This window comes from Calidris pugnax, unplaced genomic scaffold (assembly GCF_001431845.1).
Source record: "Calidris pugnax isolate Ruff unplaced genomic scaffold, ASM143184v1 scaffold271, whole genome shotgun sequence".
Lineage (NCBI taxonomy): Eukaryota > Metazoa > Chordata > Aves > Charadriiformes > Scolopacidae > Calidris > Calidris pugnax.
This window is the reverse complement of record NW_015091003.1, coordinates 692,740-716,373: the sequence shown is the minus strand read 5'-3', so window position 1 is coordinate 716,373 and position 23,634 is coordinate 692,740. Positions and strand designations below refer to the sequence as shown.

The following is a 23,634-nucleotide window of genomic DNA, read 5'->3' as shown; positions in this document are numbered from 1 at the left end:
CCTCATGATACTATTCATCACTGAACAAATAAAGCATAATTTGGAATGCTTTCTGTTAGTTTTACCAGAGCAATTACAGGTTTTATATGATCTGAAAACTCCAGTGAATTGCCTAAGGGCCAGTGGAGTCAGAGTATTGCAGTGTATTCTGTAAGGGAGCCTCTAACCACTGTCTGATTTGGTAGGGCATTACGTGCCTAGGAAAGATGTACTGGAGTAGAGCTGGTGACTACACAATTAATGTATGTATTGGTTTTAATCTGCTCTTAAAAAGTAATTGTATCTCAGTTCTTTTCCAGTTTAATCCTCTCTCTTAGTGTGAAAGATTCCATTAAAGCAACAATGAGATTTTTGTCTCTGGAGTTCAAACATTGATTACCTTTTCAGAAAACAGATACTTTACTTAAATATCTAGATGCTAGAAATTTGCTCCTAGACCCCCACATTTTTGGAACCTCCCAGCTTAAGAAACAGGATTAAACATTCCACATTTCTGCCACATTCAATCTTGTCATATACTTGGCAGTTACTACAACTGTCTAGAAGTTATGTGGGTGTTGATAAAAGACTCCCCCCACATGTCCATCAGACAAGGTCAGCTATTAAAATCAAGGTCACTCTCTTGAACCTCCCCAAATAGTTAAGAAAAATTATGAAAACACTGAGGTTCCTATAAACTCATGTTAACAAAATCACTGGTGTTCTCAAACACACTCTATCGTGGACTACAGAGGAGGGGCTGGAGTAGGGGGAAAGCAGTAGTAGACTACTTTCTGAAAAGCAGTAGTAGAAGATGCAAGGGCTAAATGTACTTCACAATTTAAAGCAAAAGAAACATCCACTGCCCCCAGACGCATACATGAGTGTGTATTTCTACCCTGGCTTTTAATATAAATGGGAGCCAATGGTCTATGAGAGGTGGTATCAGATAAGTGGCTGACAGACAAAGCTGAGGAACTGAGATACCCTAGCGCATACGCATGGCCTTATGATCACCATTAATCATAAGCAGCATTATGATTACCACTAATGGATATCTGTTCTAAATTTCACTGAATCATTTTTGAATATATTTCATGTCAAACACATTAAATTACTGTATCAGAAAAGAGTCGTCTGCTGACCATCAGTCCCAATAGCCTGGAGAGTAGTCTGCGGGGTATCTGTTCAAATGGCCTCTCTGCTGTGACTCGTGCAGCCAAGTAGTAAGACACGTACATAGGAGAGACAAGATTTACAGAGAATTTGGATAACATTCTTGTTTTTATGGGACAACTGGATTTATAAACCACTTGTAGCATTAGTCTTTCAGCTGCCCTTTGATTTAGTTCAGAAAATGAAAGCATGCTGATCCTAAAAATCATATTCTGTGTTTTAGGTTGAGTTTGCATTGCTTTTGTTTTTCCATCACTTTTTGTCCATACTGTTCTTTATTCCATGTGACTCTCCTACTTCTGTCTTCCCTTTGTTTCTTTCTTCTTTCAAGGCCCTCATGATTTTTTTTCCTGTGGCGCCCAAGTAACTTCTCTGATACCATTTCTACCCTGCTTCAGAGACCAAAGTTCTTACATCAGTCCTCAGCAAAATTTATTCTGAGTCTTGAGATAGCATCCTCAACATGCGAAGCCCCAGATTTGCAGCCTTTTTGGAGCTCCCCACCTGTTGGGGTTCAGCCAAAGTCACTTCCTGCATCAGGCTGTGCTGCTGGATGGGGCTAGGTCCTCAGCCTTGTCCTGTTCAAAGTGAAACAGGGAGCCCCACTTACACAAACTGGTGCAATGGCAGGACAGTAACCCCCAGCAGCAGGGCTCAGAAGTCCTTCAACTGGCACAGCCGAACTCTAAAGTGAGCATCTGATTGCAGCTAAAGACCAACTATCATATCCAGCATTAAGCTCCAGCAGGCCAGCATGCCATGCCATGACAGAGGAATTAGAAAAACCACTTCCTTCATCAGACAGATGGTTTCTATTTTTGCCTTATAAAATATTCACATGTTGCTTTTTAGTGTTAGAGCAGCACGGATTGACCTTCTACCCTTTCCCTTTGTCCTCAGGGTGCATCAATCCTCAGAATGCTTCAAGACTGGATTACACCAGAACTCTTCCAGAAAGGCTGTCAGGTAAGGGTGGCACCAAAACATGCCAGAAATGCAGCTCATCCTCGTGTGACAGTAGCAAAGCCATTATTCAAAAAGTTAGTATCAGAGATCCTTTAGTAGCAAAAGTATTTAATGCATTTCAGTACTCAGTGGACAATGTCAAGGGGAAGAAGTTCCATGCTCCCACAGAAGCAGGAATGTGAACTGCATTAAGATTTGATAGCTTGCCAGTGGGGGACCTAAATTCATGACAGCTTTTAGTGGAGAAACCTCCTCTACCACACTGTTACCCTGTTGTCAGCTAGGATTTCCTTGTTCAGCTATAAAGTATGTGTCTGCAGCTGCATATGGCTATGATCCTCCAACCCACCCAAGCCTGCCATGCAAGGCTTACAAGCTCATCCATGCCCTGACACAGGAGCACCCAGCCCTAGAGAGCTGAGATAATAGGGAGTAGAAAAAGGAGATACTGCACAGTTCATAGTTGTTTCTAGTGGAGGAAAAAACATGATGCTACTACATTATGAAAAGAAAAAATGGGAGAAAGGAGTCCTCCCAGGAGGAAGGTTGTCTGCCTTTTCCTATGAACTGACATCTATTATCTCTGCAGAGTTACAGTACAGACTTACCATATTTGTTCTTACCTCCCCCCTCCTGGAGAGCACGTTTATGGGCTGCTACAAGACAGCTGTATTTCCCTTTATTTTTTCTGTCATGCATTCAGTCAGGACAGTCCCCCAAGATGGAAAAATACAGCCACCTTGTCTACAAGAAATTAGTATTTCCCCTCTACTCAGAGCCTTCAAGAACATTAAGGTAGCTACGGCTAACAGTGAAACAAACAGCACCATCTACTGACTAAACATCTCCAGGATCCAGGTAACAGGGTAAGAAAGCACTAGTTAAGCAGCCAGGTAATACACAGGACAGGAATAATGTTTAGGAGGTGCAAACACTTAGCTGAATACCATTATTCCTTGGAATAACAATTTTGATCACAACTTAGGGGTGACTAGACTTTCCTATTTCCATTCTGAGTCCACAGCCAGTGAAATCTCCTGAAGTAGCTTCCTCCTTCTGAACAACCTCTCACATTAAAACAGAAATTTGCAACGGGGTATGCTGGTGTGCATTTAAACAAAATATAAAGAACTCTTCAAGTACAAATACATTTCACACTAACCAGTCATACTGGAAAATGCTAACTTGTAGTGTTACAGCATGCATTGGAAAGCAGAGGAACTTCATCAGCTGAATATTGATCCATCTAAGCTCCTACTCACAGTACTACCACCCATGGATAGATACTCTATAACTGATCTGTACTCTGTATCTTTGTACAAATGATTATGTTTATCGTTTTCATAAGCAAAGAAGAAAGACCCGATAGTATTTTCACAGTCTTCTACCTCTCTCTAGGCATATTTGAAGAAACACCATTTCCAGAATGCCAAGACAGATCAATTTTGGGAAGCTCTGGAAGAGGTATGTTTTGCAGCAACCCAGACGCTTGCTAATAAGTGTTTTATATCTCACCCACTGATTTCAGTTTCCCAAACTTTTTATACTCTGTAGCTCTTCTGTCAAGAAGATATCACAAACTAGGCAGGCTCCTAGTATATTCCAACACATCTTATTTCTAGCAAATAGATATTATTTCCTCTTTTTTTTTCACAAGAATGTGGGAGTGGAATAGGCAACAAGAAAGGAAGTTTTGTTGACAAATAGCCTGCTACTGAAACATTGCCCCCACAACTCAAACTCATTTCATGGATGGTTTCACCCCTCATCCACCACACACAAGTACCCCATACTCTCCCTTCTCTCTAACCAGACTCGGTTGTTTGAAAGCTCTCAACAGTATCCATCCCCAAGAAATTTTTGTGCATATTTCCATCTCTAGCTTCTGAGTCCCAGTTGAGTCCTTCTCTGTGCAACTATTTTCTGATCTTTCTTTTTCCTTGAGGCTGGACTGTTTCTTTCCATGTGTCTCATTACCCGCAAAAACCCACCTGCACACTACCAGGTTCTTCCCCGATGATATTTCTTTTCCTTCCATCACTGTGGGCACTCAGCCCAAGTTGCACTTTAGTGTCTCCTTTCAAGTTCTGGTCTTCGCTTGGTCCCTGACTTCTTCCTGCTCTCTTTCTCCTATGCATCTTCACATCATCTACCTTGTCTGAAGAAGGAAACAGTGATCTTAGCTCCCTTCCCTCACAGATGGCAGCCTGAGGAGGCAGCACCAGCTATTGCAACCTCCAGTCTCTAGGACAGAAGTTCAAGGTCCACAGAATGGATCAAATTTTACATTAGGGCAGCTGCTGGTGGTTAATACTGACTTCTTCACTCAAAACAGGGCATGCTGCTAGGAGACTTCTCGCTTTGAGAAGTCTCTTCATGTACTTTGTCCTGGTTGGTTATTTCCTCAGAAAAAATGGAGATACCTTAGAGCATGCAAGGGTCCTCAAATGTTCATCAGTATCTCTTGTCCATGTTACTGGCCAGTCTCCTGCCCACTTTTTGTTTCTTCTGTGTTCAATTTTCCAGCTCATTACTTCTTTCAGTGACAGGCACCATAAAAGGATTCCATAAATGGAATATTTTTTGTACTGAACCTGCTTTTTCCTCTGTCCCTTTCTGCTTTTCTTCCTCTCAATGTCAGAGATTTGGGTGGGTTTTTTCCCCTCTTTGAACTGAATTTGCATTTTCACAGCAACCTTCTCCCATTGTTCACAGGCAAGCAATAAACCTGTGAAGAAAGTCATGGACACATGGACTAGGCAGATGGGATACCCTGTTTTGCAGATGGGAAGTAACGCAGTATTCACACAGAAACGTTTTCTCTTGGATCCCAGTGCAGATCCTTCTTATCCTCCTTCTGAACTTGGGTAAGATCCTGCTGTAAATGTCTATTCAAAACAGGTAGAAATACTGTACAAATACTCTCTCCAACTGACATACATGAAGGCAGTGTTATACACTTTCTTACTAAACTTACTCCTAGCATTTGTTTTTTAAAGAGAAAAAAGCAGGAAGTTAGATACAAATATTTCAAATCTAGGACAGCATCAGCCCTTCATCTTGGGGTTTCTTCCTCCAATACAGCCAGTAAAATTGGACAGATCTCACAGAACATATTGTTCCCATGCACAGACAGCTCAGATAGTTGCAAATCTGTTGAACCACTGCAAATTATAGTCCACCAGACTATGGAAAACTGACAAAATTATCTGTCCAGAAATCAGACACCATGATCCAAGTATTTTATACCACTATCATTTGTTCCCTTTCCTATATGGTATAGGATCTATAATGCTTCACAGTGATCTGCACATACAATACAGGGTCTTCTCTACATGTCTTAAAAACATGACTTACTGTAAAATAGCCAGTCATGTATAAATGTTACCAATCCTCATCATGAGCTATTTTTTTCTTATTTAGTTCAGGGGGGTATTGCCTAATTTTAGTGATCTAAAAGATAGTTATCTAGTCAGAGATCTTGGTCTCTTATGTGGCCAGACAGACAGCTGCACATATTCACCTACCCTACTCAAGACAGGTGGGATACTGTATAGGAGCATATTCATTAATTAACAGCTGACTAATGTGAGAGGAGACAAACCCTACCTGTGGGTTGGTGGACCTGCACAGAAAAATGGCTTGGCTGCACCATGGCATTACCCAGCTGAACTATTCAGAGCTGGCACTGTGTATCACAGAGTCTTCATGGCTGGAAAAGACATCTGAGATCACCAAGCCCAACCATACACACACAAAAAAACCCAACAACAATCTCAGGCACTAGAGCATGCCCTGAAGTGCCACCTCTACACGTTTCTTAAATCACTGCCCTGCTCCTGCTTGCCACGCTGTTCCTGATACAGGCCAGGATGTCGTTGGCCTTCCTGGCCACCTGGGCACACTGCTGGCTCATATTCAGCCAACAGGCCACCAACACCCCCAGGTTCTTTTCTGCCAGGCAGCTCCAGCCACTCTGCCCCAAGCCTGTAGCATTGCCTGGGGTTGTTGTGACCGAAATGCATGACCCAGCATTTGGCCCTATTGAACCTCATCCCATTGGCCTTGGCCCATTGAACCAACCTGTCCAGGTCCCTCTGTAGAGCCTTCCAACCCTCCAGCAGATCAACACTCCCACCTAGTTTGGTGTCATCTGCGAACTTAGTGAGGGTGCACTCAATCCCCTTCTCCAGATCATCAATAAAGATATTAAACAAGACTGGCCCCAAAACTGAGCCCTGAGGGACACCACTGGTGACCCGCCACCAGCAAGATTTCACCCCATTAATCACAACTCTTTGGGCACAGCCATCCGGCCAGTTTTTTTACCCAATGAAGAGTAAACTTGTCTATGCTAGGATTTGCCAGCTTCTCCAGGAGAATGCTGTGGGTGATGGTGTCAAAGGCCTTAACAAAGTCCAGGTAGACAACATCCACAGCCTTCCCTGCATCGAGAAGGCGGGTCACATGGTCATAGAAAGAGATCAAGTTGGTTAAGCAGGACATCTCTTTCATAAACCCATGCTGGCTGGCCCTGATCCCTTGGCTGCCCTGTACTTACCACGTGAGCTCACTCAAGATGATCCTCTCCATGATCTTTCCCGGTACCGAGGTCAGGCTGACAGGCCTGTAGCTGCCTGGATCCTCCTTCCAGCCTCTCTTGTAGACAGGTGTCACGTTGGCCACCTTCCCATCATCTGGTACCTCCCCTGGTCAAAAGGATTGTTGATAGATAATTGAGAGAGGCTTGGTGAGCTCTCCCACCTGCTCCCCGAGTACCCTTGGGTGAATCCCATCAACTTGTGTGTGTCTAGGTGCACAAGCAGATCATTTACTATTTCCTCCTGGACTAATGGGGGGGTTGTTCTGCTCTCCATCCTTATCTTCCAGCTCAGGAGGCTGAACACCCTGAGGGTAGCTGGTCTGACTATTGAAGATGGAGGCAAAGAAGGCATTAAGTCAAAGCAGGCACTCAGCCTTCTCCTCATCCTCAGTTGCAGGACATCTCTTTCATAAACCCATGCTGGCTGGCCCTGATCCCTTGGCTGCCCTGTACTTACCACGTGAGCTCACTCAAGATGATCCTCTCCATGATCTTTCCCGGTACCGAGGTCAGGCTGACAGGCCTGTAGCTGCCTGGATCCTCCTTCCAGCCTCTCTTGTAGACAGGTGTCACGTTGGCCACCTTCCCATCATCTGGTACCTCCCCTGGTCAAAAGGATTGTTGATAGATAATTGAGAGAGGCTTGGTGAGCTCTCCCACCTGCTCCCCGAGTACCCTTGGGTGAATCCCATCAACTTGTGTGTGTCTAGGTGCACAAGCAGATCATTTACTATTTCCTCCTGGACTAATGGGGGGGTTGTTCTGCTCTCCATCCTTATCTTCCAGCTCAGGAGGCTGAACACCCTGAGGGTAGCTGGTCTGACTATTGAAGATGGAGGCAAAGAAGGCATTAAGTCAAAGCAGGCACTCAGCCTTCTCCTCATCCTCAGTTGCAATGTTCCCCCCTGCATCCAGTAAGGGATGGAGATTCTCCCTGCCTCTTTTTGTTGATGTATTTATAAAAACTTTCTTTTTTGTTGCCCCTTATATTCAGGTTGAGTTCCAGCTGGGATTTTGCCTTTCGCCTTTCTAATTTTTTTCTCTGTATAACCTAACAAGATCTCTGTACTCCTGAGTTGCTGTCCCTTCCTGTCCCTTCTTCCAAAGGTGGTAAACCGTCCTTTCCCCCCCCGCCCTCACTAGGTCCCATCAAAAGCTTTGTTCATCCAGGCCAGCCATTTTTGCCACCCTTTAATCTTGCAACACATGGGAGCAACCTGCTCCTGGGCCTTTAAGATTTCTGACTAATGGGGGGGTTGTTCTGCTCTCCATCCTTATCTTCCAGCTCAGGAGGCTGAACACCCTGAGGGTAGCTGGTCTGACTATTGAAGATGGAGGCAAAGAAGGCATTAAGTCAAAGCAGGCACTCAGCCTTCTCCTCATCCTCAGTTGCAATGTTCCCCCCTGCATCCAGTAAGGGATGGAGATTCTCCCTGCCTCTTTTTGTTGATGTATTTATAAAAACTTTCTTTTTTGTTGCCCCTTATATTCAGGTTGAGTTCCAGCTGGGATTTTGCCTTTCGCCTTTCTAATTTTTTTCTCTGTATAACCTAACAAGATCTCTGTACTCCTGAGTTGCTGTCCCTTCCTGTCCCTTCTTCCAAAGGTGGTAAACCGTCCTTTCCCCCCCCGCCCTCACTAGGTCCCATCAAAAGCTTTGTTCATCCAGGCCAGCCATTTTTGCCACCCTTTAATCTTGCAACACATGGGAGCAACCTGCTCCTGGGCCTTTAAGATTTCTTTCTTGAAGAGCATCCAGCCTTCCTGGACCCCTTTGCCCCTCAGGACTATATCCCGGGGACTCTCCCAACCAGAGTTCTGAACAGGCTAAAGTCTGCCCTCCAGAAGTCCAGGTTGGAGGTTTTGCTAACCCCCCTCCTTACATCAGTACAAATTGAAAACTTGACCATTTCATAATCACTAAGCCCAAGACAGCCTCCAACCACCACATCTCCCACTGGTCCTTCTTTGTTTGTGTACAGTAGGTCTAGCCAGGTGCCCCCCGCCCTCACTAGGTCCCATCAAAAGCTTTGTTCATCCAGGCCAGCCATTTTTGCCACCCTTTAATCTTGCAACACATGGGAGCAACCTGCTCCTGGGCCTTTAAGATTTCTTTCTTGAAGAGCATCCAGCCTTCCTGGACCCCTTTGCCCCTCAGGACTATATCCCGGGGACTCTCCCAACCAGAGTTCTGAACAGGCTAAAGTCTGCCCTCCAGAAGTCCAGGTTGGAGGTTTTGCTAACCCCCCTCCTTACATCAGTACAAATTGAAAACTTGACCATTTCATAATCACTAAGCCCAAGACAGCCTCCAACCACCACATCTCCCACTGGTCCTTCTTTGTTTGTGTACAGTAGGTCTAGCCAGGTGCCTCCCCTGGTAGGCTCTCCTACCAGTTGTGTCAGGAAGTTATCTTGCATACACTCGAGGAACCTCCCAGCCTGCCTGCTCTCTGCTGTGTTTTATTTCCAGCAGACATCCAGTAGGTTGAAGTCCCCAACCAGAACAAGGGCTGGGAGATTGTTCTCTGGCAATTGCGATACTTCAGCCAGCCACTTATAGAATACTTCATCTACCTCCTTATCCTTGTTGGGTGGTCTATAGCAGACTCCCAGCACAAAATCTCCCTTCTTAGCCTTCCCCTTCATCCTTACCCATAAACACTCAACTTAATCATCACTGGAATCTAGCTCTATACAGTCAAAACACTCCCTAATGTAAAGAGCCACACCCCCACCTCTCCTTCCTTGCCTGTTCCTACTCAAGAGCTTATAGACATTCATCACAGCATTCTAGTTATGACTGTCATCCCACCATGTTTCCATGATGGCGACTACATCACAGCTGTCCAGCTGCACAATGGCTTCCAGTTCACCGTTTGTTGCCCATGCTGCGTGCATTAGTGTAGATGCACTTGAGCTGAGCTCCCAATTTCACCCCCTTCCTTGGCTCTTTACCCCCAGGCCTCTATAGCAGACTCCCAGCACAAAATCTCCCTTCTTAGCCTTCCCCTTCATCCTTACCCATAAACACTCAACTTAATCATCACTGGAATCTAGCTCTATACAGTCAAAACACTCCCTAATGTAAAGAGCCACACCCCCACCTCTCCTTCCTTGCCTGTTCCTACTCAAGAGCTTATAGACATTCATCACAGCATTCTAGTTATGACTGTCATCCCACCATGTTTCCATGATGGCGACTACATCACAGCTGTCCAGCTGCACAATGGCTTCCAGTTCACCGTTTGTTGCCCATGCTGCGTGCATTAGTGTAGATGCACTTGAGCTGAGCTCCCAATTTCACCCCCTTCCTTGGCTCTTTACCCCCAGGCCCATTACCAGTGGGCCTGGTTTTATCCCCTTCCCCCTTCACTTCTAGTTTAAAGCCCTGCCCATGAGCCTTGCTAACTCTTGGCCTAGTAATCTTATCCCCTTTCAGGATAAGGTTTTCCCATCCTTTGTGAGCAGACCCAGTGTCCTGTAAATCAAACTATGGTCAGAGAACCCAAAGCCCTGCTGGTAGCACCAGTTTGGAGCCAGGCATTGATCTGTCTGGTCTTCTTGTTTACTCATTCATCAATCCCCAAAACTGGAGGGACAGAGGAGAACACGATTTGTGCTCCCAAACCCTTGACAAATCATCCCAAGGCCCTGAAATCTTTCTTCATTGCCCTTAGACTTTTTCTCTCTAACTCATCACTGTCTACCTGTAAGATCAAAAGAGGGTAATAATCTGAGGGCCGTATCAGGCCAGGAATGGTTCTATCCCTGACACAGGCCCCAGGGCGGCAGCAGACCTCCCTCTGGGAAGGGTCTAGACAGCACATGGGACCCTCAGTTCCCCTCAGAATGGAACCACCTAGAACTATTGCCCTCCTCCTGCTCCTCACAGAAGCAGCCTTAATACACAGAGCTGGCTGCTTCAGCAGCTCCCTGGATGGGGCTTTATCAGCATCCTCCATTCCCTCATCCTCTATCTCCAGAGGCCCATACCTGTTCTGTGCAGGCACCTGGGAAGGTGGGAAAGGTCTGGAGGGGACTCCCCTGCTGCCATTGCCCCCCATCCTCTCCTCCTTCTGCCTGGGGACAAGAGGGCAGGGGATCTTCTGCCTCTCCTGGAGCCTCCCCCTGCTCAGTCAGTTTGGGTGGCTTTATTCCTTTGGACTGTGGCTGCAGACCCCGTGCAGACCAGCTCTAGAAGTTTCCTTTCCAGCCCCCACCCCGCCGCGTGCCTCCCCTCACACTCACCCGCCGCCACAGTCACGCGCCGCGCTCCGCTACAGCCACGCGCCGCCGGCCGAGCACGTGCCTGCTCTTCCAGCCTTTAAACCCCGGCGCGGCTCCTGGCCACGCCCCCTCGGCCGTCTGATTGGCTGCCGCGGGCTTCCGGCTGGGGCGGTGAGGGGGGACAACTGGGCTTCATTCCGCCCCTCGGACTGTTTTACAAACCAGAGCTAAATCTACTAGTTTCCGTTAGCTTCTACTAGTGTATTTTCATACAAAGAGCAAGATCAGGGAGAAAATTAAAAAACGGTTGTGGCCACTGTATTGCATTCGGATCAAAGAGAAAAAAAAAACCTTGAGGGATGAGAAGGCCCATGGTGTCGGCAGCTTTGGATAGGTATCAAAAGAGTTGGGGTGCTATAATTCGTCGTTTATTTGCAATGTGCATCTCTCCCAGCTGCAAATTACAGCACCGTGCCATCTGAAGGCTGGTGTTACAGACTGTTCAGGCAAAAATACTTCTTTCTGTTAAAAATTTTGACATATTGCACTGTTCCCTGAGGTGGCAGGCTGAGCAATCTTACTTTTGCCTGAATTCAGGACTTAAAGTACATCATTGCTTTTTGTCATTTCTTGAGTAGAAATGCCAGCACTGTTCCTACCCTTAACGTGTCAGGAAACTCTATGCCGCCCCTCCTGTTCCCCAAGTGAGAAATCTTACTTTTGCCTGAATTCAGGACTTAAAATACGTCATCACTTTTTGTCATTTCTTGTGTAGAAATCCCAGCACTGTTCCTACCCTTAACACATCCAGAAACTCCACACCACCCTTCCTGTTCCCCAAGTGAGAGGGGAAATTGTTTCTGCATGTATAGTTTTTATAAATGACTTAGAAATGAAATGCGGTAATATATATTATAATGCTGATACTATCTATTCTGGGATAGACTTACTCCCTTGCCTAAAAGTCAATACGCTGACTTTAAGTCGAGGGAGGTCATTCTCCCCCTCTGCTCTGCACTGGGGAGGCCACAACTGGAATCCTGCGTCCAGTTCTGGGCTCCCCAGTTCAAGAGAAACAGGGAACTGCTGGAGAGAGTCCAGTGTAGGGCAACAGAGATGATGGAGGGATTGGAGCATCTCCCTGATGAGGAAAGGCTGAGAGAGCTGGGGCTCTTTAGCCTGGAGAAGAGAAGGCTGAGGGGAGACCTTATCAATGCTGACAAGGATCTCAAGGGTGGGTTGAGGGAGGATGGAGACAGACTCTTTCCAGTGGTTCCCAGTGACAGGACGAGGGGCAACGGGCACAAGCTGGAACATGGGAAGTTCCACTCCAATCTGAGGAAGAACTTCTTTGGGGTGAGGGTGGCAGAGCCCTGGAAGAGGCTGCCCAGGGAGGGTGTGGAGTCCCCTTCTCTGGAGATCTTCAAGCCCTGCCTGGATGCTCCTGAGTGATGTGCTCTGGGCAACCCTGCTTTGGCAGGGGAGTTGGACTGGATGATCTCTAGAGGTCCCTTCCAACTCCAACAATTCTGTGATTCTGTGGAAATCAATACCCCCTCCTTCTAACCTCCCAGACAAGGATGAGGAAGCTCCTGAAGAGATCCTGCCCCAGATAGGACTGGCCCGTTTCACATCTGGATGCAGGGTTTTGATTTAAGCAGTGAAAACTGCAGGCCTTGTGTATGCTTTATTCTCTGCATCCCGGAGGGATAGTCTCTTGAGCTGCTTGTTTGGTTTGAAAAAGTCATTTCCTGCATGGTGGCACTCAAAAGAAATGGAAGTTCAGTAACTTGTGCTCTTAGAATAGTGTTCTGGGCAAATATGTAGCTACAGCACAGCATGTAAGGAAGACATCCTCAATATGCACAGTCAACAGGACACAGCTATTGTATCTTAAGCTCAGGAAAAGTAATCTCAGGAACATATAAAGAAAACTAAATAAAATCCCCCTCATTAAATCCATTTACAAAAGCAGAGAGTTTTTTTTTTAAGAAAAAAAAATATGGGCTTTCTCTTGGAGAGACAAAATACTGGGGCTTCTGGCCAAACAATAACCTCTCTAAATTCCATGGCAGTAAGCTCTATAGGAGAACTAGTGAAAACTGTCAGTGTATAAATCTGTTAAGATATTTTTGTTTAGAAGACACAAAACAATAGCTTATCTTTCTTCTTGGAGGCAGCAGGAGATACCGCAGCCTTCATTTTGTATTTCCTGGAAGTTAATGACCATTTACTTGATTCAGGGTTGTAAAGAGGACTCAAGTTTTCCTGTAGCGCTGGTCACCAGGGTATTTAAGATGGAACAAAAATCTCCCTGGGATGGACTGTAATATGCTAATGTGGAACAGCAGCTGACTGCTCAGAAGGGGTTAATGATTTTAACAGCCCTATGCAGGTGGCTGTGCAGGCATGCTCAAGGCATGCTCTGCCATCCTACTGCCCTGACCACCTGGTCATGGCCTTGGTCAGGCCATGCTGTGGCTCCCTTCCAGCCCAAATGTCTCAGCTTCGTCTCCTGGGCACATCCCAGACTGGGGAGCCTGCACCTACCCACTGAAGGTATTCTAGGAATCAAAAAGCAAGAGGGAAGATCACATTTGGCTCCAAGTGCTTTAGAATGAAGGAATTAGGGTTGTCTTGGAGAAGGAAAATAGAGTGGAAAAGGCAAGAGGTCCCATAGACTGTATGGCAGCGGTTGCTTCATCTCTTTCAGTTTTCCCATCTGCAAAAAAGGTTTCATGATACTTAACCGGTTATTTCAAGTCAATGTTGGAAAGATTAACTGGTATCTGCACAAAGCTGTAGGCATGTCAACATTAACACTGACAACAACCATCCAGGTATAATCGTCTTTTACTTGAATTAATTGCTTTGTACCCTGCTAGATTATTATCTGACATGATGTGAAGATCCTTCTTAGTGGGGCTGCGTGTTCCAGAGCTGTGTTAATAAACTACACAGTATAGCACAATGGAAATTAGTTCATGTGATCTTTCTCTGATTGTGGGTAATTATTACCCTCTCCAGCATACAGAGTCACCAAGAGGTGAAGATTGCATTCAAAAGGACATGGCCCTAGCAGTTCCATTGATTTTCAAAGAAAGAACCAGATAAATTGTGCAGCTTTCAGACATGACTTCAGGCACATAATTAACACAGTACCATATTAACTTGACTAATAACATCAACATCGGACAGTGGACAAAAATCTTACTTCTCTCCCTTGCTCAGTCTGCCAGATGCATTTTGAGAACTACTGATAAATACAAGGTATTAAAACAAGCTACAGCTATTCCCCATCTCTAAAGCATGAATGCGCTCAGACATTTCATGCTTTTTAGTTTGCTTTTCAGGGGATACAACTGCCCCAGTGATACCAGACCAATATATGACATTTTGTTGCCTGAATAGACTATCACAGCACAGAAACATCTTTACAACATAAACAACAGCTATTCATAAAACGCTGTGTTTTGTTACAAGGGGTGTTTGGTAAATGTATATGTACATAAGCACAGTTGGCTTCAGAAAAAGAGATTTAAGCATTAAACCAAATAAAAAGATATACTGGAGTTTTAGTTTTAGCATTTGTCATTTGATTCTCTTTCCCTTTAAATAATTTCAGTTACAAGTGGAATATACCAATGAAATGGAAACTTGGGGATTCAACAAATTATACTTTCTACAACGCATCAGATTCTGCAGGTAAACTTCCCCTTCTCTTTTAAGAGTAAGGAATGGATAAAGCTTTTCAATGTCCTTAACAAGAAATAAAATACAGAATTAACTTTTCATGCTTTTCAGTTTTCAGATCCACAAGCCAGCACACAGCTTGGTTGTGCTGAAGGTAGTAGTCATTTCTGTAATATGATTATTTCCTCTATATATACATTATGTCAACTTAGACCAGTTTCAGTAAGGTGCTTCAGCATGTGTTTAAATCCAGTCCTATTCAAGGAAACATCAGAGCATACTCTTCTTAAATATGATGTACTAAAATCAATGGGACTTAGATATGGCCTTTGTCGAGTCTGTGAAAAGAGGTGAAGTGGGAGGCTGATGAACCCATCTGTGGCATGGTAACTGGCATTCTGAGTTCAGGTAAAGAAAAAGAGCTACAAATGATTAAACACGTTTTCTAGTGCTGATTTCAGGAACAAATTAAAACCTACAGGGGTGTTTTTGATGATTATTATGCAGTCAAATCTGAATTTCTCATTCTACATCTCTAGTAGCCAAAAATTGGGTTAAAATGCAATTTGCCTTTTGTTCTGCTTTTTTTTTTTTTTTTTTTACCTAGTTACTTTTAGTATCCATGCAAAAGCAAACAAAAAAGTCTTATGTCAGGATACAAGTCTGAGATTAACACAAAGACATTTTCTGTCTCTAACTTCCACATGACATTACAGTGGGCTTCAAGGGGCTATTAATGTGACAAAGCCTGCAAAGGCACAATTAGGTGCTTACTTCTGCATCTGTGAAAATTTTGGCTAGCAGGGCAAATAGCAACTGCGGGGAAAAAATGCCTTTTGAAATACCTTGTATGGGTCATCCGAACAGAAAAGTACTTTTAACTCCAGCCACCCTCAAACCACAGATTGAAAACCATGACTTTCAACGGGCAGAAGAACTTTCATAAGTATCAGCACCAACTGGATCAGGCCAAGCTTCTGAAGGAGGAACATTTTTGGAGGATTCATTTTAAATGGGAAATTCCTTAAACATGACTGCTTGAGTAAATTTTCAGCCTATTTTGTAATTCCTTTATCCATAGTTACAGAAATGGAATCAGAAAAGAGTACAGGGAAGAAAAACCCTAAAACGTTAGTTGAAAGAAACTGAAAAAATTAAATGAATGGAGGATAAAACATAGAACTTTAGAGTAAACATGAGGGTGAAAAACCTATTAAAAGAGATATTTGCAAGAATTGTTTCTTTGCAATTTTTTCCTTTTTACCATGACTCTAATTTTCACCATGCTCACCCTAATCACAATGACCTCTGTTTTAAATTTAATGAATTATCTGGACCAAGTAATTACCACAATTCACTATTCTAAGACAAGTTCTGGCATTCATTAAAGTCTATAATAGCGCATCTTTACTCACAGCCATTTAAAAAATAAATAACTAAAATTAAGGTTTGGATCTTATTTTGGTATTCATTAAAACCAAATATTACTTTTGGAGTCAAGGAATCTCCAGTAAGTTCTGTGTCATATAAGATACACAAACCGATCACTCTTTCTTTGTTTTGCAGGAATTGAAATACGACCAGATCTTTTTTCGACCGTTAACCCAGATCACATTGGATTCTATCGGGTGAATTATAACAGTGAAAACTGGGTCAGGTTAAGCCGTCTTCTGGCCACCAACCACAAAGTGAGTGTCATAACATTAACCTGTCTGGTGGGTCTCTAATAGAGACCTCCCTAGAGGCTGTTTTTTCTGCAAATAATCTATATATTTTTTATCACTCTTTTCCTCTTTTCACACAGAACCTTTCAGCTGCTGACCGTGCGGGGATTTTGGATGATGTCTTTTCTTTAGCAAGGTAGACTAATTCCCTGCAGAGATTTCGACACAAGTTTTTTCACTTTCTATTGCCTATTGAATAGAATTAACTCAGGTGGTTGGAAGAAAATTTCTAAATTTGTTATAAGTCTTAATGATTTATTGGCTGATGTTGTCCTCCAAAAGGGGTAAATTCAAGTATTCATTGGCATCTTGCAGTATCCATTAAATCAAGTGAAATGCTCCCCTTCATTTCAGTACCAGAAAAAAAAGAGGGCTTTAATTGCACAGGTCTTAGAAAGGGGTGTTTTTGCCGTGTAAGTAACAATAATAGAAGCACTCCAGAAGAAATTAGGTGTCCAGAAAATCAGAGGCATGCCTACAATGCATAGCATGGCATTAGGAAGTTACCACCTCAGCTATCTTGTTTAGAAACTTGCTTGGAAACTTCTAGCTCTTGTACCCAGCCGTGCTGACGCAGATAAACTTTAGGTGACCTTGTGTGACAGCCAGTATGTCTGAATCTCTCCAGCCTTTCAGAATGTCTCGAATGTCTCTAGGGCTAGCAGTTCCTTTTTATGTGACAGGACTTAATGTAGTCAGTTGAGGACTACCCACTTCTGGGCACATTGGGCTGCTGCACAGTGTGAGCAGCCTCCTCATGGCAGTGAGAGCTCCTGCAGTTAGGCATTGACTGACAGCGATCCTCAGTGGTCTCTTTGCAAAACACCTCCCAAGTTACATTCCAGACTATTTCCCCCCTCCCCCTGAAATGTGTTATTTCAGACCTTCTAAAGTAAATAGTGTTCTAATATCTTTAAAGCAGCAAGTTCTTAGCATTAATTAAAATAACAGAAGTTATGTTTTCTACTTCCACAGACCTGGACTTGTGAATTACTCTGTTCCTCTGGAGCTCACAAAATACCTAATAAATGAAACAGACTATTTACCTTGGCAAAGACTTATCTCATCTGTAACTTACCTCGCAGACATGCTTGAAGATGATACAAGTCTCTATCCCGACTTTCAGGTGATGAAGCAAACCAAAGCATCCATGGCATAGGACCACTGGATCTGACAATTCAGGATCTGTAACAGCAATAATATTGAAGTTCAAGTGATTTTCAATGTTGTTGAGCTATCAGTATTTACTTTTTGTTACTATACTCTTTTTAAAAGAGCTGAAAACTGCTTAGTGCTGGTCTCTGAATTACCTGGATTCTCAATTCAGGACTATGCACTTGGAGGAAAGAAATTATGCCTAATTATTCTTATAGTCCATCCCCATAAGTCACAGTGCAGACATTTGTTAGTCAACACTGCCCTGCATCCAATAAAGAAGAATGTATAGGGCAGAAAAATCTCTGACACCTGTCCTCAGCATGAGGGATGGCTATATCTCAGTGTGGCAGTGAGCAGGCTTGTTAGTTGACCTAACATGCTGACCATGATTTAATGGTCACTAAAGTAAGTATGCCCTGAACTCAGCATTATCACTGGAAAACAGTTGTGGCAGTGTGTTCTTGCCGTACCCCAGCCTCCATTTGGGAGCCCAGACAAGGCTGGAGAGAAGCAGGTTGCCTTTGTCCTAGCCTTGCCTTTGTCCTAGCCTTTCATCAGTATTGCAAGCATTCAGGCTTGTCATGCTGTGATGATTTGGAAAGATTGTGCCTGTTTGTGTTCCTTTTTGTTTAAGAGATGCTTGTTCTGGGTCAAATGAAGGAGAATAAGCTATGAACACAAATATATTATTATTTAAAGAAATCCACGCCAGTAACCAATACCTTTTTCTACCACAGAGATATTTTCGCAACCTGGTGAAACCCATTGTGGATCAACTGCAGTGGAATGATTCTGGAGACCATTTGCAGAGGTTGAACAATCTTTTTTTTTCCTTCTCATGTTATTGATGGATTCAACGAATGCTAAGCAGTAGCAAAGTCTCTCTCCCCCTCTCTCTCTCTTTTAAAGGCTTCTTCGTGCAACTGTTCTAGACTTTGCCTGCAGTATGGGTGACACAGAATCTTTGAACAACGCTTCTCAACTATTCGAGAAATGGCTAAAAGGAGAAACGTGAGTGTTCATGGCTTTTGTGTTTGGTGAAGAACACAGTATGTGACTTGGGGAAAGATCTCAAGCAGGAAGGGGGGAAGGATATTCAAGTACTGTTTATTTATTTTAGTGTTTCTACAAATCTCCGACTCCTGGTATATCGCTATGGGATGCAGAACTCAGGCAACGAGACATCATGGAATTACATGTTTAAGAAATACCAAGAAACTTCATTAGCACAAGAAAAAGAAAAGCTGCTGTATGGCCTGGCATCAGTGAAGAACATCACCCTTTTGGACAGGTGATTTAAACACACAAAGATCTTTTTTCAGTAGAGAAACAACTGGTCAGTTTGTTCGTTCCCCTTCTCTCTCTCCTGTGTTGTCATTTTTTGTCAGAGTACAGCATGAGGAATGCAAGACATTTTCAAGACCAGTTATCTAACATCCCCTCCTTTGAGATTGTACTATAGTAGAAAAAAAAGCCTTGCTCCTTTAGTGGAAAGATACTAAACACATGATATTTTCTGCACAGTGCCTCCACCCTGTGTAATTTTAGCTGTCTAATAATTAAGCTTCAGGAGAAAATTAGTCATCTACATTTCCTCTATAAGCAGCGCAGGGAGGCAGGACCTCCAGAGCACTATTTATCCCGGACCAGTAAAGGGACTTAAAATCAATGGGAAGAGTTGCTTTTGGGTGTTGTCAGTCACCCTCTGTTGGCTACAGAGGGAGTTTGCTTAGAGTAGATGTTTACCTTCTAAGTAGCCAAAATTAAGCAGAAAACCTTGAGCAATTGTTACTAACAGTCCTCTGAAGGCATCTGTGTCAAGTTGCAATGCTCCCTGAAGTGCTGGGCAGAGATACGTGAGCTAGAACCAGAAATGTTGTATTCATGCCCCCGTGGCAGTGATGGGGAGTCTGGATGCTACCCCTGGCTGGTCCAGGTGTCAGACTGGACAGCATCTCCCCAGGCTTCCATTCTGCACTGACACACCAGCTCCTTTAAGCTTATCTGATAACTTTGCACGCAGTTGTATGATGCAGAAGAGATGCAGGCAAACATCTTCACCAGGGCCATTCAGCACTTTGTTGGAGCCCTATCTAAATATCAGAAGATGGAGCAGTCTTTGCCTGGAAGACTTCCAAGTTTAAACAAGATGAAACAAGGAAGTATAGGAGGTTCAGGAAGAGTAAATATAAGAGTCAGAGTAATTAAAATAGGGGTAGAAGGCAGCTGTTTTGTGACCACAACAGCCATAATCTAAAGCCATTCAATAACTAATTGCTGACATGATTAAGACATTCATTAGCTAGATCAGCCTATATTTGCAGAAAATAAAAAATCTCCTCTAAAGCAGGGAGAACTTGTCTCTTAGCTTACTATTAAAATAACAAGGAAGGGGAAAAGAGCAAACAGATTGAGAAATTGTTCCTTACATATAGGAAAAAAGAAGACACTCCTAAATCCCAGGGCACAACAGTTTAAGGGTGTTCTTCTGCAGCTGCTCCTGTGAAGCCATGACCACACTACTCCTTTCCCTGCAAACACACGTGCTGAGGGATCCCTCCACTCTGTCAATCAAAGCCATTTCTGCTGTAACTGGAAGTATAGCCACAGCTCTTGCAGGCATGCTATGCCCAAATGAATTTTAATTTTGTGTGGATGAGAGTTTTAGAACAAACCACAGATTTCAGTGTGAGCAACCCACCTGCGTGTGTACTCATGGTCCCTGCTACTTTTTTGGCACTTGGCTACGTAAAAAGGCTAGAATATTGACTGATCCAAACTTATTTTCACTACTTGATTGAAATATAAGAATAATAATGGGTTTGGGCTATTTTCAAGTAACTTAGAGACATAAACCCTACTTACTTTCTAAAGAGATGCCTAACTGTTTGGATTTCTTTCAATACAATTATTACGTGACACAGCTATCAACAGATATGCTTTAGATCAGTATACTTCCCCTTAAAATGCTGTACACAAAAATAATATTTCTGCTTGGAAATGGGCTTTAGACTGAGGTGGGAAGTACTTGAGGAATATAGACATTAGCATTGCATTATTTCTCATCATCGTGATGTAAGTCTATGCTGAAAGTGTTAACTTATTAACAATGTTAATTGGTTTCCATGGTCTTTCATGAAAGGCGCTCACTGATTCTTATGGCATTTGCTCTAGGTATCTGAAGTACATTTACAACACCAGCCTCATCAAAAGCCAAGATGTGTTCACAGTCTTGAGATATATCTCATATAACACCTATGGGAAAACAATGGCCTGGGACTGGATACGACTTAACTGGCAGTACTTAGTGGACAGGTATGCTAATGAACTCGTTGGAAACTTTAGGTTTACATCCATTTGTATAATCTCATGTACTTCCCCTTAAAATGCTGTACACAAAAATAATATTTCTGCTTGGAAATGGGCTTTAGACTGAGGTGGGAAGTACTTGAGGAATATAGACATTAGCATTGCATTATTTCTCATCATCGTGATGTAAGTCTATGCTGAAAGTGTTAACTTATTAACAATGTTAATTGGTTTCCATGGTCTTTCATGAAAGGCGCTCACTGATTCTTATGGCATTTGCTCTAGGTATCTGAAGTACATTTACAACACCAGCCTCATCAAAAGCCAAGATGTGTTCACAGTCTTGAGATATATCTCATATAACACCTATGGGAAAACAATGGCCTGGGACTGGATACGACTTAACTGGCAGTACTTAGTGGACAGGTATGCTAATGAACTCGTTGAAAACTTTAGGAGTACATCCATTTGTATATCTCGTTATATGCCATGATTTTCTATATTTTCACTAAACAGTTATAATCACCAGCCTTTGCAAAATGAAAACCGAAAGCATATTCAGCACAGTTATATCCATCTGCTGTGAGAAAGTACTGTGCTGCTAACTTGAAACCCACTCTTTCCCTAAATGATCACTACCAATAGATGGTGATTAAAAAGTATAGAAAGTTCTGCCAAGGCCAGAGAAGTCTGGTTATTGCATGGAAGTTAGTCAGTCATGTCTCCGTCCTTTCTGTTCATTTCATAACAAGAGGACAGTGTATAGAACTTTTTTTAGTTCCTTCTAGTGGTAAAAGCAAGCAGCAGATGTACAGATGAGCAGTGGAACTAACAGCAAACCTTTTAGCTTTGCTCCTCCCTAGTTGAGTGAATTCTCTCTCCTTTCTTCTCCATTCTAAGCGCTCGGTGAGGGCACAGAAACAAAGCAGACCTGCAAGCCTAGAGCTGTGATCTGGACAGCATTTGTATTGTTGAGCAGCAATGCACCTAATTGCCAGCAGGAGACAATAAGTCATTAATTTAAAAAAACAATCCTGCAGAAGAGATCACTCCATTAATAAACGTATTTAAGAAGAGCACAGATATTGTATAGGAGTAATATTTTTCCAGTATTTCCAAAAATGCTAGAATCTGAGTGCATCCATTTTATTGTAGCACAGTTAGAAGCTTAAGCCTCAGATAATTACTTGTGCCTTTTCTATTTTAATGGTTTTACAACAAACATCATTTATTAAATTGTTTTCTAGATTCACTATCAATGACAGAAGCCTTGGTCGAATAGTAACTATTACCCAAACCTTCAACACTGAGCTCCAGCTTTGGCAGGTATGGTGACAGCACTTCTCTTGGGTTTAAGTCAGTGTATTTAACAATCTACTGGCCAGAAAAGTTGACTTTTTAATCATTTAAATGTGTAAAGCAGTGGAAGTTACTGTAAGACTATCCTGGTGCTACTAGCCTGAGCTTAAACATCTCTCCCAGCCAAAACTACCCGTGACCAGGTCCCTGTAAAAAGCCACTTGCCCAATAGCAGCACTATTTGCTTCATGACAATTCTTTTTCTCTCTCTTTTCCAGATGGAAAATTTCTTTGAGAAATATCCTAATGCTGGGGCAGGAGAATTGCCCAGGAGTCAGTCAATTGAGCAGGTGAAGAACAACATCGAATGGCTAAAAGTAAACAAGGAGGAAATACAGAAGTGGCTAGGTGCACAGACCCCCCTTTGAAGTCTTACTGTGTTAAAAGTACCAGGCACTCATTTGGGCACTCAGATCCTCAAAGATATTTAGCAATGTGGATTTCTCACCTAGGTACCTTAGAGGACCAAGGCCTAATATTTTTTCTACAAACACTCAGGAGACCACTGCCAGAGCAATGTTTGGGTAGTTGCTGATTCTAGATCCTGCCAGCACTTGTGTCCAGGAATAGCTTTATATTTTGAGAGATGAATCTGCCTGAACAAACAGGATAAATGTTTAAAGTTGCTCAAGGCAGAAGTGATGGCAGAATCGGGGTCCTCGATGGTTAAGCTGGTCTCACTCCTTCCGCATACCACTCTGAAAAGCAACTTCTTGGTTCACACACCACTGTTTCTAGTACACTCAGGGATTCCTTTCCAAGTGCACCTCACAGGAGCTTTCTCCTGAAGGAAAGGGAAGTAAGCAGTAACTTTGACATTGTCTGAAAATTGTCCTCTATATTTATAGCTGTAAAAATTCTACATTTGAGATTTAGCATTGCATTCCGATACTACAGAAAGGCCAGTTAATCTTCTCTCCCCATTGATTTTTGATGTTTAAGTGCCAGTACACAAGGGATCAATATTATCAGCTTCTTTTTAATGTTATTAGTTGGGATTCTGTAGCTTTGGGTAGGGGTTGTCTTGGTTATGTTTGTCTTATTTCTAAATCTTCTCAAAAGAAGAACTCGTGGCAGCCGTTACTGCAAAAAAAGGCGTACGGTACTTTCTGTCTCCTTTCTTAGGGAAAAATAAAATTTAAAAAGTCTACATGGAAATCTCAGTCTCTTTCTAATAAAGCAGTAAAACTGTCTGGTGTATAGAAAAGTAGCTGTTATATAGCCTAGCTATGCCATCCATATAGCTTCAGTGACTTTTGAGGGGGAAAAAACTATCTCCTCTGAGAAAATACCCCAAAATTGGCAAATTCAGGCAGAGGGGGCAGATGAGTCCCACTGCTGCAAGTACAGGCAAAGAATCGACTCTCAGTCCCAAGTCCCTCTGCAACTATGATGCTGGAGAAGGCAGTGGGGCTGTTCTGACTGCCCCTTCCAAGC

General features: G+C 43.1%; 1 protein-coding gene across 1 annotated transcript in view; it reads left to right on the top strand.

Moving 5' to 3' along the window:
• ENPEP (glutamyl aminopeptidase (aminopeptidase A)) overlaps positions 1–23,355 on the top strand; it is a 41,464-nt gene extending 18,109 nt beyond the window's left edge. Inside the window, exons 8-20 of the mRNA XM_014955581.1 lie at positions 2,056–2,121; positions 3,520–3,585; positions 4,837–4,988; positions 14,580–14,659; positions 16,214–16,335; positions 16,452–16,507; positions 17,347–17,497; positions 18,267–18,340; positions 18,439–18,540; positions 18,650–18,820; positions 20,704–20,844; positions 22,086–22,164; positions 22,416–23,355. Coding sequence (XP_014811067.1) covers positions 2,056–2,121; positions 3,520–3,585; positions 4,837–4,988; positions 14,580–14,659; positions 16,214–16,335; positions 16,452–16,507; positions 17,347–17,497; positions 18,267–18,340; positions 18,439–18,540; positions 18,650–18,820; positions 20,704–20,844; positions 22,086–22,164; positions 22,416–22,565 — 1,410 coding nt within the window. The 3' untranslated portion in view covers positions 22,566–23,355. The remainder of the gene's footprint in view (positions 1–2,055; positions 2,122–3,519; positions 3,586–4,836; positions 4,989–14,579; positions 14,660–16,213; positions 16,336–16,451; positions 16,508–17,346; positions 17,498–18,266; positions 18,341–18,438; positions 18,541–18,649; positions 18,821–20,703; positions 20,845–22,085; positions 22,165–22,415) is intronic.
• Positions 23,356–23,634: the final 279 nt, after the last annotated feature.